Source organism: Schistocerca nitens, chromosome 1 (assembly GCF_023898315.1).
Source record: "Schistocerca nitens isolate TAMUIC-IGC-003100 chromosome 1, iqSchNite1.1, whole genome shotgun sequence".
Taxonomy (NCBI): Eukaryota; Metazoa; Arthropoda; class Insecta; order Orthoptera; family Acrididae; genus Schistocerca; species Schistocerca nitens.
In genome coordinates this window covers 431,615,464-431,631,943 of record NC_064614.1, presented here as the reverse complement: position 1 = coordinate 431,631,943, position 16,480 = coordinate 431,615,464, and the positions used below count along the sequence as shown (strand labels likewise).

At 35.7% G+C, this 16,480-nt stretch overlaps 1 protein-coding gene across 1 annotated transcript in view; it reads right to left on the bottom strand.

The window, feature by feature from the left end:
* Positions 1–233: 233 nt before the first annotated feature.
* Positions 234–16,480, bottom strand: part of LOC126235919 (proton-coupled folate transporter-like) — a 178,900-nt gene continuing 162,653 nt past the window's right edge. Inside the window, exons 9-10 of the mRNA XM_049944879.1 lie at positions 8,944–9,100; positions 234–641 (exon numbers count right to left, since the gene is read on the bottom strand). Coding sequence (XP_049800836.1) covers positions 554–641; positions 8,944–9,100 — 245 coding nt within the window. The 3' untranslated portion in view covers positions 234–553. The remainder of the gene's footprint in view (positions 642–8,943; positions 9,101–16,480) is intronic.

The window sequence follows — 16,480 nt, the reverse complement described above, 5'->3', positions numbered from 1 at the left end:
GCACTTTCAGTAATTTGAAAGATGCAAACATAGTTCATCAGAGTATACTGTGATTGTCTTTGTACACATAATTTGAAGAATATAAAAAACATTGTAAGAAAAATTTTAAATCTAATTTTAAAAGTCTCAGATTTATAATGAAAATATTCATTGTACTGTCTTAGAAAGCAAAATATTTGTATATGAGATGCAAGGCTGCAATAATATGTTATATATTCTTAACAATGGACAACTGGACTGCTATTATGATTGCTAGAGTGCAATTACATTGACATATAAAATACATCAGAGATTCTTTTCCAAGACTTCTTCACACAACAAAAATAAATAAAAAATAAATATCAGTAATATACATTATCCTATAGTTACTTGCTTCCACAACAAAGTATGCGCACAAATGCCTGTCTTTGATTTTGCATGTGTCCATGCACAATAATCTTTTGTTTCAAGTGTGTCGATTTGTCATAGGCCTTATTTCAGGTGGCAGGTAGGCAACATGCATGACATGTTACAGAGGCAGGAGAGTAAATCAGCCGAATGGCAGTACACTCGTTCAGCTTTGGGACAAGGATTTTTCTTTTTGTTGTATCTTTGCTGCTGCTTCCTCCTTGGCAGCACCACGGCCAAGGTACGCTGCGATCCTACAACATTTAAAGTACATTAGATGAAATAAGTGTCCTGCAGAAGTGGAGCACAGAAACTACAGCATAAAAGACCTAAAAGTTCATTACAAATATTGTGAATATACATCACAACTAGCAGAATATCTTTGTTTGCCAAAATTGCTAGCACAACATTTCTTATGGAGACAAATGAAATCTTGATTTTTGTTGTCACAGAAGCAGGAAACAAGGGCGAGGGAACAGGATGTTACACCGTGTCATCATCAACATAGTTGGGTGAGAACAGGAGGAAAACTGACTAGGGTGTTGAATCATCTTGGTATTTGCTGTAACTCTAAAAGTACTACTGCAACATACGTTACTTTCATATCTGTTGTTATTCAGTTTGATAAATTATGTTTTTAAGGAGTTTCTCTATTTGTGAATGAGACTGAAAAGTGGGAAACAATTAGACAGCTGAAACACACCAAGTAAAGAAAAAGTTTTTGGGCTTCAGATATAAGGGTTGATCAAAAAGTTTTCATTTGAGGATGTCGCTGCAGTGTATATGCAACATGGTATGACTCCAATGTGGGTTTATATGCACAGACATGTGGACAAGGGATTAGTCTGGCTTTTGTGTGTTTCTGACAAAAAAAGTTATTCTTTTCTTGGCTGCCAAAGGACAAACACTGGTAGACATCTACTGGACAATGAAGAATGTGTATGAGACAGCATGTCTGTCAAAAATTCCCATTGCGTCTAAGGGGTGCTGCTGCTTCATGATAAAGAACATCCCCATATTACATATGTCATAATTCAGAAGTTAAACAACTCAAATGGGGGACACATGCACACCTGCACTATAGTCCTGATCTCTCCCCATGCAATGATCATGCCTTCAGTCCCTTGGAGAAGGCCTTGAAGTGTCAATGATTCCTCTTGGATAAGGATGTGCAGCATGCAGTTACTGACTCCTTCAAGTAGTATGAAGTGTTTTACCAAACATCTGTCTTCAACCTCATACATCAATAGAATGATTGCCTCAATGCTCATGGAAATTTTGCCAGATTGGCATACTGATTCTGGACTGTATGGCCTTTGAATGGAATCTTTTTGATCGTCCCTCATACTTTCTTCACAAGGAAGAAAAGGCATATAGAAAATGGGACAGCAAAAATAAAATGAATAGATGAAAGATATTAATAAAGATCAATTCAGGTCCTGGATCCATTGTGAAAGAGAAGTTACCATTAAACAAATTAGAAGTACTGTTTTAAGTACTGAGATTTAAATTCTTGAGTATTAGTGACTTGCTAATAATCAAAAGGTCACAGATGAGGAAATAACATTTGGAAATACATCAGAGAGTACAGATGAGAATACATAATAAGTAGACAATCTGGAAAAAAGTGAAAGATAGAAAATGAAAAGCATTGCAAAGACAGAATTGAGAGAAAGGGACCTGCAAAATAGTGCTGAGAAAATGAAAGACAGAGAAAACTGATATAAATAATGGCTAAATGAGTAACATAAACCAAAAGTATATTGAAGTGTTACTCCCATCTTCAGAATTCAGAGATGGAATCTGAATTACCCAGTTTACTAGGATCCATATATCAATTTGTTCTGAGGTTCTATTTTCCGATCTCCTTGTCAGTTTGACTTTCAAAGCTGAAATAGTTGTTACTGTAAATGAAACTGAGTGGAATAATGAGGACTGATTTCTTGTGTTTGCAGTTGGAAAGGCACTACAAAAAGTGTTCAGCAGCTCACAGCTAGTGCACAAACAAAATGTTCATTTAAAGTTGGTGACACGGACAGTGATGAGGATATCAAGGAAATACTAATGTTCTGTATAAAAAAAAGGATGTTTGAGGCAAATGGTTGTTTGGAATATGAATCAAAGAAAATGAAATACAGAGATATTAAATTAACATCTAGAAAATCGCCAACAGAGCACACAAATATCAGAAATTTATTAATGTAGTGAATGGTTAATAATAAAAATGTGGAGGTAGGTAGCTATAAAGAAATAAGCACACCAGACAAAAAATTAGGCACCCCCAGATGGCATCATAATGAAGTTATTATGTTTCACGTTCATGGATCATTTGCAAAATAAATTGAGGGGCTGAGAGTACAAGTGGTACAAGTGGCAATTTCACAAGAAAATGATCTAAATGCAAATTTGGAAAGCTAAAGTGTGGATCTCGTCTGGGTAAAAGTAGTGCAAGCAATTTCATGCATAGTGCCACACTTCATGATCATAAAGTTAAAACTCTAAGTCAATGTCTGGATTCTGTTTAGAATACAACTAGTACAAGTAAAATGGTGGATAGAACAAGAACTGATGTTACCTTTAATGAAGGTTCAGGTGTGCATATTTCTACAAGTATAGCAAAAGCCTAATACACATAATTTTAGGAGAACTTACAGAAATATTTAATGCATTTTTAAATAGCCCATTTTTTGAAGTACCACTTGTATATCTTGTGGCAAAACCAGTATATTGAGCCAACATATCATAAGATCCTTGAAACTGGTTATACATACACAAAATGTTAATGATTTTGGTCTCTCTGAGCATGCATTTGTTCCCTGAGACAGGATGGAAGCAGTGAAGCAGGTCAGCAGAAAGTTTTCAATAGTGGAAATGAAAACAGAAAACTCATTCAATTAAAGCATTGGATGCTGTAGCAAAGGATGAAGCTGCTAAGCACATAGAAGGAAATAAAGTACAATGGAGGAATACTGGGTGAATCTGAATCAGCAAAGAAAACCCTCTAAAATGCATTTCAAGTATTCAGAGAACCCTGATCTTGTGTTTAAAGAAGTGAGTTTTAGGAGCCATATTATTGGTCCCCCCATCAATACTTTTTTTTGCAGCCTATGCATCAAGATGAGTTTGAAGTAAAATTTCAGAGATAGAAAAATATACAGGAGATGAAAAACTACATCCCTCCACTTTACCATGAGTTCTATAATAGTATATCCCATTCTCAGACAGTAGTTTACCATTGTGTAAGAAGAGGGAGTGTAGACAGATGAAGACTTGGTCAAAGAAGGAGGTGAGGAAGGCTGAAAAATGCACAACACAATACTACAGCATCATGTGTGTTGCACAGGAAGTCATTCTTTAAGATACCACAGAAGGAAATGATTATGATTCTCTATGCACTGACTGAGGGGATTATAGAAAGAAACTATGAACAATCTGTTGCATGTATTGGAACCACAGCAATATATTTTTGTTTAGTATTGTCTTTTTATTTTTATTTGCTGTTTATCTATTGTTTTTCAATTTTGTATATTAATTTCACTTTAATTACTCACACATTCTTGTTCTATAATCAACATATGTGTTGTACTATGTATATCATGTGTGTTGCACCAAAAAGTCTTCAAAATGAGCACAACAAATACAATGTTTTTGCTTGCTACCTGTTTTCCTCCAAGAAGTTTTAAGATGCAAGGAGTATAAAGCATTTTTAATATACTATAAAAATAATTCAGTGGCACTTCAATCTTTAACCATACCTACAACTATACACAGAGTAACTGACCATTAGGAAGAAATATCTGATGTTTCAATAGTAACTCACATAATTTATAGAAAGCCATTTACTCAGTTTGCTTCAGCAAGCACTTGTGCCACTTGTACTGCCAGCCCCACAATTGTAATGATGTGGAATGAATCATACATGTTGCAAATTAATTTGCAAATATGGTTACATGCAGAACATTTATAAGTTTTTTAAAAATTAGATGTGCACATGTGAGTATGTTATTCTTACCAATCACCTTTTGCACATTACAATAACAGAAATTCTTATATGGAATAGGGGGAATTCTCAAGGACAATCTTTTTCAGTTTGTTTTCAAATTTTTTCTGTTTGTCAGGCATTTTATGTCACTGGGTAAGTTACTGAACATTTTAATTATAACACCACGGCTATTCTTGATAATGGCCTCACTTTAGTGAAGAAGAGAATGCACAAGTTTCATCATGTTTGCCATATCTAGCTGATGCCAGTTGTCGATGATTAGATCATCTAGAGCTACCAAATTACAGGGATGTTGAAGTTTATTTTTCACCATCTGTTCCAAATATTTCCAGACATTTCCCATGAGATTAAGATTAAGAAGGCCAGCCAAAGTGCAATAGAGTCCTTAAGTGCTCAACAAACCAGGAATGTAAGCATTCAGTCATGTGAACATGGCTGTTGTCATCTTGGAAGATGAAGTTTCCACAGTATTCTCATCATGAAGATGTAGAAGAAAGATTGAAACATGGTCAAAAAGAATCTTGAAATAAACACCCTGGGTAGCCCAAATGAGTAGGTCCAAGCCATGGTACAAAAAATCCCTAAAAAGCATCACAGAATTATCTTTGGCCTTAACTACACCCCATACACACTATTGGTCAAACATCTCATTGGTCTGTTAGGGACTCAGCCCCTTGTATCATTTGAAAAGAGGCAACATCATGAGTCGTCTGACCACATTGCATGGATCCAGTCAGGGACTATTGCGTTTTGTGTTGTTTCACCCAGTGAAGACCAGGATCAGTTCAAGAACATTTTTCCACACAAGCAGCTTACCAATTGACACCCCTTCCCCTGCTCCCTTTTCCCAAACACATTTTCACCCCTGCAGCTTTTTGTCACTAATTCTGTTACGCAATGTACACAAATCTTGTAATTGGGTGCCACTATGCCCATCCCATGTTGGTGTCCCAAGCAGCCGCAACTAATTGTGATACACCTTGTATAGAAATCTTAACAGTTGTAGCACATCTGGTGCCCCTCTCACTTGGTACCCCAAATGGTGGCTTGTGTTGCTTGAACCTTACACTGGTACTGTTGAAGATATCCAAATTTATAATTTGTCACTGTGAGGTACCTTTTGTGAAGTATCTATTTCCAAATGCCCTTTGCATGTAGCTCCCTTCACAATGTTCACTAAGAAACTGGGTGAGATAGACCTGACAGCAACAATTCCTGTTGAGGTTTGAAACAAACTGTCTCTGATTAGGTGTGACACAAGTCTCTGATCCCTGTTAGTTAGGATCTTTTTACTATCACTGTTCTTATGCCATGTTACATGGCTGCAAGTGGTACACCATTCCTTGTAGGCACCCATTGTTTCACCAAAGAATTGGGCAACTTCATTCATGGAATAGTCATGGGTACATCCAAAAAAGACAGATACTTTCTGCCATCCTGTCATGTCTCCATGACGACCATTCTTACTATGCTGATTCTACACAATCAAGTGGCACGTAAGCACCACTTCACTGCCATGACTTTTTATAAGTGGTGGAGGGTTTTGTGATCATCTGGTACCAATCTATATCATATACAGAGCTCTAGCAGGGCCAGTGTTTTCTTTTAAGGGGAGTAGCTAACAGCTTGTCTGGTGAGATTGTGGTTTCCCTGATACTACTGCATTATTCCAGAACTGATATCACCTGTCATGATAACAATGCATGTAGACATTATACATGTCCACTCCCAGAATTATTTGAAAAAACTGGCACAAAACTATATTATTAAACTGGTCCTAAATTTATGAGATCTTAATTTTAGTGATCACTGTGTGTACTTCATGACACCATACACACATAATACTCAATTAATACTGATCCTACCTCCATATCAGTAATATAGGTCAAGTGGAATTCAATGTAGTTTACCATAACAAAAATTTCTGCCACCACCGATTACAAAATTGTGTTAGATAAGTACAGTAAAAAATCATTAGTTCAAGTCTTCTTTGAGCATTATAGCAATTTGCTAGGCATGACCTTATGTTTTATAGTATTTCCTTGCCTTCCTCTGACCTCAAAAGCAGATCATCTACTCAGTTCTAAGTCAACATAAAGATTATCATGAAATCCAATTCATGGCACAACTTGCATTTTTTCCAGTTCAAAAGTACTGCCAGAAGTGAAAGATAGTCAGATGCTAGAGCAAAGACCAATAAAGTTTTAGATATTGGTCCTTATGATTGTATTCTTTACCACAGCAGTCATCAAGCTGGTCTTAATTCAATAAAATTATGACACAGAAATTTCTATTTATCACACAGCAGTAGGGACAAGCAAGCACAGATAGTCACAAAAGCTGTAGTGTTGTAGAAGGTAGAGGAAAATTATCATTAACAGATGCCAGTTAAATTGGAGAAGTCACCTAAGACTTTGGCTGAAAGAAGACAATGCAATAACAGGTAAAAGAACACTTTCGTCATTTTTGCCACTGACAATTTCAACTGCTGTAAGTTTTGCAAGTATCTGTGACTGCCTCATCCCACAATCACTTGGTTGGACAGAAGTTATTTCAGCTTCTGTTTGACTGAATTTACACTTTGAAATCATTTTATTTATACAGATTTCAGTTATTGTGGTCATACACCGAAGTGTCAAAGAAACTGGTACAGACATGTGTATTCAAATATAGACATATGTAATCATGCAGAATAAAGAGCTGCAGTCAGCAATGCCTGTATAAGACAACAAGTGTCTGGCACACTTGCTAGATCAGTTACTGCTGCTATAATGGCAGGTTATTGAGATTTAAGTGAGTTTGAAAGAGGTGCTATAGTCGGTGCATGACCGATGGGCCACAGCATCTTCTAGGTAATGATGAAGTGGGGCAATTCCAGCAGGACAGTGCAACACCCCACACATCCCAAACTGCTACAGAGTGGCTCCAGAAACACTCTTCCAAGTTTAAACACTTTTGCTGGCCACCAAAATCCCAAGACATGAACGTTATTGAGCATATCTGGTATGCCTTGCAATGTGCTATTCAGAAGAGATTTCCAACCTCTCGTACTCTTATGAATTTATGAACAGCCCTGCATGATTAATAGTGTTAGTTACCTACAGCACTACTTCAGACATTAGTCAAGTCCATGCCACTTCATGTTGTGGCACTTCTGCATGCTCACGGGAGGCCTACACAATATTAGGCTGCTGTACCAGTTTCTTTGGCTCTTCAGTGAAATTCATTCATCAATTAACTTACAGTTCTGAGTAGGATCTTTTACTCAGTTCTTTGAGTTTTTAGCTGTAACGTGTTATGAATTTGAAGAAAAATGTTTTACACTCACAGCAGTTCACAATACTTTTGCTGAAACTTCTTGTGTCCTGGGTTACAAAGGCTAGCCTGTTTCAAGGTTTTGCTTTGGCTATGAACAGTCTGTTGCTTCTTCAAATATTATTCAATTGCATTCTATTCCAACAATAGTCTTGCTATTTAAAGTATCCATAATCTACATCTATATTCTGCAAGTTTACTATGAAATCTATGACAGACAGTGTATTTCATTGTACCATGAAATCATCAGATATCTTTCTGTTTGGTGATAATCTAATGATTTATTTTCGAGTGAAATGCTTGTTAGGAGCTAAACATTATCCAAATGTTGGCCTATCTTGCCTTAAAAACCTTCTAGGTTGCCTGATTTTTAGTTGTATTTATGACCTCGAAAATGTGGCAGAGTCATACAAATATTTATATATGTGATCCTTTAATGTGTACAAACATCAGTATAGAAAAATTTCTTTTATTTCCATTGGCGATCAAAAAACTTTTGGTCCTTAGACTACCTGTGTCAGTCAGCAATGACTATTTTACGATCTGTTTTATGACAAAGCTGACGATGGTCATTGCTGACTGAAATAAGTATTCTAAGAATCAAAAGGTTTGTTATCATTGATGGAAATAAAAAGAAATTTATTCTACACTTCCTGGATTACTATTGCAATCCACGACCGTGTCACAGCTTGTGACACGTCAATGTGTTGGTTGTTTTTTATCTGCATCACAAACTTTGTGATGTGATGTTTAATGCATGGCCCTAACTGTACCATTAAGTGGACTATACTGTCAGTATAGACTAACCATTTTGCATCCATGTGTCTACACTTCAACACCTGACCTGCCCAGAGGAATATGAGCATTAATAGCTTGGTCTTGCCACATGTACTTGGAGGTACTAAGCAACTTAAAAACATGTGACCTGCATAGCTATAATTATTAGTCTGCAAGTGACATAATACTGATGTGATGCTGTTCAGTACACCTTCCTCATCCACCAGTAGACATTTCTGCCCTTATATCCATTTTATATCCTTTGAGCATGAGTGTGTGTGTGTGCGCGCCCGCGTGTGTGTGTGTATTGCTTCTAAGTTCAGTTAGTTTTCAAAACAGTTATCATATAGTAATATTCATTCCAAGCTGAGGATTATTTCCAGTAGCAACAATTAACATTAATAATAATAATAATAATAACAATAATAAATCTCTTATATTTTAGTCATAACACAACTTACAGGATGAGAATCAGATCCACAACCATGACTGAGGCTGAAAGCACATGGAAGGCTCCAGGAAAGGTGTCAATAGTGACACTGAAAAATCCTGTATAAACTGGTGTTGCTATGAGAGGTGTCACAGCCTCCAGTGTGACTGACATGGCAAACACTTTTCCTGCAGGCAGAAGATAGAGTGATTAGATTACATGTTCTTTTGTCTGATAGATCCATAATGAGGAGATCCTCAAAGATGTAGAACATGTCATAAAAAGGCATGGTGATATTTCTTCCAGAGATACTAAGTGAAACAATCTTAATGAATGTGGAATAAGTCAAAAACTCTTAAACAAAGTTTCATTTAAGATGTAATAGCCAACTTGTCAGAAAATATGTAAATGTACAATACACTGAGGTGCATATGATAAATCTTAGGCTGTTGTAGCTACACATCATTGAAGAGGAAATCAGTTTACAATACTTATTTATGTTGCTCACATAGCTGCACTCAGAAGGAACTGGTCACCAATAAATCATTTAGGATTCTTTAAACTAAGATTAATTAGTAGTTAAACTATTTACGGCTGGAAGTAAGTTCTTGAAAATGTTTGTTCCAGTATAATTGACACCTTTCTGTATCAAAGTAAGTGACTTTAAATCTTTGTGAACACTATTCTTATTTCCAGTATTGGTTCCCTGACCTGAAAAAGAAGTATATTATTTTCACCAGCTGCGACATGGGTAACTGTATTCATCTTTTACTGTATCACAATTGGTTTCTATAATAGTTATCAATATTGAAAAGTATGTTACATGTATTGTACCTAATGTTTTTATCAGATTATGTTTCTTATGTAAATGATGACTACATCTAAGACTACAGTAGCAACATCTATTTAGGATGTAGGCAAACATATGTCTGGTAGCTACTGTACTTCAGCAGCCAGTGTGGACGATGTGATCTATTCTACACCTTATTTTAGATCTATGTGGCGATGCTGTGCTGAGGATATTTGAGGATATTTATATGTTTTGACGATGCCATTATGGCCTTATCACTTTGGGACATGGTGTAGAACAGGTACATTTTATCGTATTTTATCTGTCCATTTCCATGGTTGTATGACAGTATATTGTGATACGTAAAGCTGTATTGTGTTGAAAGACTCACTAGGTGCATACATATTTATATTTTAGATCTGAGGATGGTTGTTACTGACTGAAACCGGTGATCATCAAAAGAATTGATATTGTGATCAAAGACTGGAATAAAAAACATTTGAAGTATATTATTTATCACAAATTTTTTCATGGATAAAATTTATTTATCATATATTTGAAAAATGAAAGATCAAAGCCTGTCTACCTTTGTGATAAGTAATACCATTTCACTACCAAAAAGATTTTAAGCCAACTGCCATTGAAAATTTGCTGAAGTGGGACACATGTGACCTCTGAACCTAACTAGATATATATTTTCATGTGCACCTAGGATTCTCAGAATTAAATATCTAATTTTAGAACAATTTTATCAGGATGGAAATTATGGAAAAAGTATAATACCAAAACACACTTATTCTGCTGACAATGAAAAAAATGAAATATTGCACACAAGTTTTCAACATAACCAGTGAAGATGGCTTTGACGTATCACACCAATGTTTTATACATTCTGTGAAGTTTTCTGTGGCATATATGTGCCGATGCATACACATTATGTAGAACTTGCAGTTGTTTCACAAATTAATTACAGTCTTGCTGTAATGTAAATGGCCTTCTCAATATCAGAAACCTGTATAAATCTATACTGTAAATCTTATGGCACAAATGGCATACTATTTGAAGTCAGATGGTTTGGAAGCCATTTTTATCTTATCTCTGAAGGCTTCATGAATTGTCAATGAAACATAAAGTAGAAGGTGCCTATCACCCACCAAATGGAGAGTTCGATCATTTCTTCAATAGCCTTAATACGATAATTAGTCAACTTGGACCCAATAACCTCACAGTACTGGGTGAAACAATTTTATCGGGATAGAAGTTCTTGTAACTTAAAATTATCAGATTTATTGAATTCATGTAATATGGTAAATGTGGTAACTTCAGGCATTAGAATAACAGATTTAGCCTCCAGTAGGATAGATTGTGCAAAAATTAGCGAATATGATGCAGATAAGTTTAAGTTCAGGAACATAGAATTCCTCACTTCTGTGATCATTATTGCCAGCAAACTGATTATTTAAATGTGGATACTCCAGCAGGGTGTATATGCAGACAAGGAAAAAAAATCCTGTTTTTTTTCTGGATTTCCCAGTTAAAAATACTTTTACTTTTTTCCAGGTGAAAGTGCATTTATTTTTGAGTTAGGTGACAATATACTTCCCCTTGTAGCTGTAAAACTAATCAATCCTGTGAATGGTAAAGGTTTTATACACCAGAGCAGAATTTCCCAGCATTTTAAGAAACAAAACCCAGTAAAAAACTATATGTTTTGGAAAGATCCTGGATGTGCGGAAACATGTACACTACATATTTTTGTATTAAAAAAGTATAAATATGAATTCCACCAAATACAACGTGTTGGCTTACAAAGCACTGAAATTGAGATTGTGCTGTGCTCATATCATATGATCTCGCCAGCCAATGACAGTAGATATTCAGAGCATAGAATATGTGATGTAGTCAGTCAATAGCAACCTCACTGTTAAGTAGTGCGAATACATAAGTAGGAAAAGTTAATCGTTTAAGTTAATATACATGCAATATAGCTACAAGAAAAGCTAATCTTTCACATATAATGTTGTTCATTTTTAGCTTGTGTTACCCTTTAATATATGTTGTTGTGGTCTTCAGTCGAAGACTGGTTTGATGCAGCTCTCCATGATACTCTATCCTGTGCAAGCCTATTCATTTCTGAGTAAAAATTGCAACCTACATCCTTCTGAATCTGCTTACTGAATTCATCCCTTGGTCTCCCCCTATGATTTTTATCTCCTTCACTTCCCTCCAGTACTAAATTGGTGATCTCTTGATGTCTCAGAATGTGTCCTACCAAACGATTCTTTCTTCGAGTCAGGTTGTGCCACAAATTTCTTTTCAGTACCTCCTTTTAATCTTCAGCATTCTTCTGTAGCACCACATTTCAAAAGCTTCTATTCTCTTCTTGTCTAAGCTGTTTATCATCCATGTTTCACTTCCATGCATGGCTACATTCCATACAAATACTTTCAGAGAAGACTTCCTGACACCTACATGTAGACTTGATGTTGACAAATTTCTCTTCCCCAGAAAAGCTTTTCTTACCATTTTCAGTCTACATTTTATATCCTCTCTACTTCATATATCATCATCAGTTATTTTGTTGCCCAAACTCATCTATTACTTCAAGTGTTTCATTTCTTAATCTAATTCCCTCAACATCACCTGATTTCATTTGACTACCTTCTATTATCCTCACATTGTTTTTGTTGATTCTCATCTTATATCCTCCTTTCGAGACACTGTCCATTCCACTCAACTGCTCTTCCAAGTCCTTTGCTCTCTCTGACAGAATTGCAATGTCATTGGTAAACCTTAAAATTTCTTCTCCCTGGACTTTAATTCTTATACTAAATTTTTCTTTTGTTTCCTTTGCTGTTTGCTCAGTACACAGATTGAGTAGCATTAGGAATAGTCTACAACCCTGTCTCACTTTCTTTTCAACCACTGCTTCCCTTTTATTCCCCCCCCCCCCCCCCTCTGGATTCTTATAACTGCCATCTCATTTCTGTACAAATTGTAAATAGCCTTTTGCTCCCAGTATTTTACTTCTGCCATCTTTAGAATTTGAAAGAGAGTATTCTCGTCAACACTGTCAAAAGCTTTCTCTAAGTCTAAAAATGCTATAAACATAAGTTTGCCTGTCCTCAACCTATATTCTGTTACAAAACATAGGGTCAGTAATGCCTTTCATATTCTTTCATTTCTCCAGAATCCAAACTGATCTTCCCCAAGGTTGGTTTCTACCAGTTTTTCCAATCTTCTGGAAAGAATTGGAGTTAGTATTTTGCAACTGTGACTAACTTAGTAAACTGACAGTTTGGTAATTTTCACATCTGTCAGCACCTGCTTTCTTTGGAACTGGAATTATTATATTCTTCTTTACGTCTGAGGGTATTTCAGCTGCCTCATACATCTTACACACCAGATGGAAGAGTTTTGTCAGCCTCTCCCAAGGCTATCAGTAGTTATAATGGAATGTTATCTACTCCCAGGTTCTTGTTTCAACTTAGGTCTTTCAATGCTCTGTCAAATTCTTAATGCAGTATCATATCTCCCAATCATCTTCATCTATGTCCTCTTCCATTTCCATAATACTGCCCTCAAGTACATCTCCCTTGTATAGACCCTCTACATACACCTCCCACATTTCAGATTTCCCTTCTTTGCTTAGGACTGGTTTTCCATCTGAGTGCCCGATATTCATAAAAACAGTTCTCTTTTCTCCAAAGGTCTCTTTAATTTTCCTGTAGGTGGCCTCTATCTTTCCCTAGTGATATATGCTTCTAAATCACATTTGTCCTCTAGCAATACCTGCTTAGCCATTTTGCACTTCCTGTCAGTCTCATCCAGAATATTTTATCCAAGAGGATGTCATTGTCATTTATCCATACAATAGAGCTGCATGCCCTCAGGAAAAACTAAAGCCATAGTTTGCAGTACCAACACAGGAGCCACAGGTTTGTCTGCCCTCTTAACAGGAACTCCCCCATTGTGGTGTGGCTATCTATATCACTGAGACAAGCCTCCCACCAACAGCAAGGTCCATAGTTCATGGTGGTGGTTTAATACATAAACACAAATGTGACAGTAAAATTTTAAATAATGTCATAAATGGCTGGTCTTTGGGGCCTAAAATTTTTCTAAGTGGCTGACTCTCAAAGTCTTAAGTTTTGAATGAGAGTCAAATGCTGCATGTTTTAAGAAATTCATTGCATGTTCTCACATGTAACATAATTCATCTTGCATAAAAAGAAATTTGCTTTGAAAGTAATGCTTCTCAAACCACCATTTGCAAATTTTTCCATGACTTGTTAGAAATATGAAGAAACATGATGTCATGCTCATCAAAAGCAGTTTGCTGTTATGAAATATTGCATAGTCTTTGTCCTAAAGCCTTTGGCACATTTTGCTGTTGACAGACACTTAGGTGTCCAATGTGCTTTGTTGCTGTAAATCGCACATTTTCTTTGCAACTGAAGTTTTATTTTGGTGTTATTCTCTCATTTTTATTTTATTGCTAAAGTAGTTTTATTGGTGCAGTAGTGGGAAAAAGTAAAATCTCTGTTAGAGTAACAGTCCTTACCTTATTAGTCAAAATTACAAAAAATTAACTGAAAACTAAAAAATTTAAAAAATCCTGGAATTCTATGAAATTCCTGGATTTATCCCACATGAAAAAATCCCACAATTATCCTGGTTGTCCTGGGGTGTTTACATCCTTCCAAAATCTCCAACAATATTTAAGTAGAAATTTAGCCCAACTATTATGAACATAATCAGATTCAAAAACACACTAGCTAGACAGAACTAGGCAATGTCTACCATTTAGAAAGATCAGATAATAAATGGGATGAATTCTATAGAATTCTGTCATCAAATTAAAACAAAAACAGTCCTTAATCAGTGGGAAAAGAAGAGATAAATTAAAACTACTGGGCAGATTAGCCAAGCTTAGAAAGAATATCCATGTCCTCTGTATGCTGTACAAGTCACCTGTACTGAACATTTTCAAAGAAAATTAAATATCAGTACCAAGCAAACTTTCAAATTAGAACTCCTAAATCTTAGGAAACAAGTCCACACTGAAGCAATAGCACAGTCAGGAAATGTAAGCCATGCCTCCTGGAACCTCATTAACAAATATTGTAAAACATTTATGAACATGGATGGGAAGCAATAAATATCAGACATAAAGGTCAACTGATACAAGACTAGAAACCGTCTGTAAAATTCTCAACAAACATTTTCATCTCCTGAACTGGCACCATATTCCCAGACACAGATCTACTCAACACACCAATACATTGCTACACAATAGATAAGGTCTTTGAATTTGGGGAAGAAAAGAACAAGAGATAAGAAAAATAATTCTACAGCAAAAACAACAAACACTCAAGTGGTTGGGACAGTATTTTCAGCAAAATACTTTAAAAATATTTTTGTTAAACCAATTACACATCACATAAATTGTAGTATCAAAGGCAGTATGTTTTCTAATGCATTGAAAAGGTGCACTGTCAGACTAATACCTACAAAAGGATCAAAGGAGGGAGCGTCAAACTACAGACCAATAAGACAATTTTGAATTAGTTATGCTGGCTCCCTGCAGAAACTCAACATGGATTTTGAAATGATTGCAACACCAGACCAGATGTCACAGAATTTTTGAACCAAGGCCCATAACATTTGACTTATCTGAGGTGATTAAGTATTTTAGTAACAAAGGCCTAAAAGTAAATACCGTGCAGTCTTAGTTACTGGAGTTCAAAGTGGCAACTCATGCCACAGATGTGTATCCCTACACATATTTGTGGAATTTTGTACACAAACAATGAAGACTGTAAATTCTGTGGTCTCCACTTGGATGGCAAGCTTTGTTGGAAAACCATGTTAACTATTTGCACAGTAAAATAAGCAGTGCACTGCATTTTCTTAGCCAGCTGTCCAAAATTGTAATTCATAAAACACTAAAAATAGCGATAAGTTAAAAGTTACATGATAATGATGTGGGGGTGTGTCACTCATGTGCTACTAAAGAGAGCTCTTAGGCTAATACATGGTTGGGGATACCGTGAAACCTGTTGTTATGCCCTTATCAAAAATAAATGTCTCTCTGTATACCTGCTGTAAATACGCAGACTTCTCACATTTTTTGTAAGCCATTAGGGAGGCACCCAAATGCTACGATATAAATATATATATATATAACCAAAACACAAAAATAAGAACAGTTATTATGAACAAATATCACAACTAACAGTAAGAGACCCCAGTCCATGTATCAGTGGCTCAATTTGGCACAACAAACTGCCAGACTCATTATGAGAATATACTGGGAATTCATTTAAAACAAAATTAAAAATTTTTCTTGTAAATAAATGTCTGTAGTCCCTGAAATAGTTCTACACTGTATATATTATGTGTTAACCTATGTAGTTAAATATGTTATGTATTAAGCATGTATACATAAATATTATATATACTTTACCTTTGTAACAATATGAAGTTTGCAAAGCCCATCATTCAGTAACTACGTGGAGAAAGAATATAAATAAAAAGCATATTTTCTAAATGTTTTGAGAATGCTGAGAAAAGGGAAACTCAATGGAAGTTTGATGGGAATTCTTTATCTCTATTCTTATACAGAGGCTTAACGTTGGCATTTTTCAGCCAATTGGGAAATTCCAGTGGTGTCAAGCAGCATCTTTTTAGGATAGGTAGAATAGAAAGAAACAATTTAAGAGAGGTTATAATTGAAACAAACCTTCAGTTTGAGAAGTGACCATCAGAAGCATTA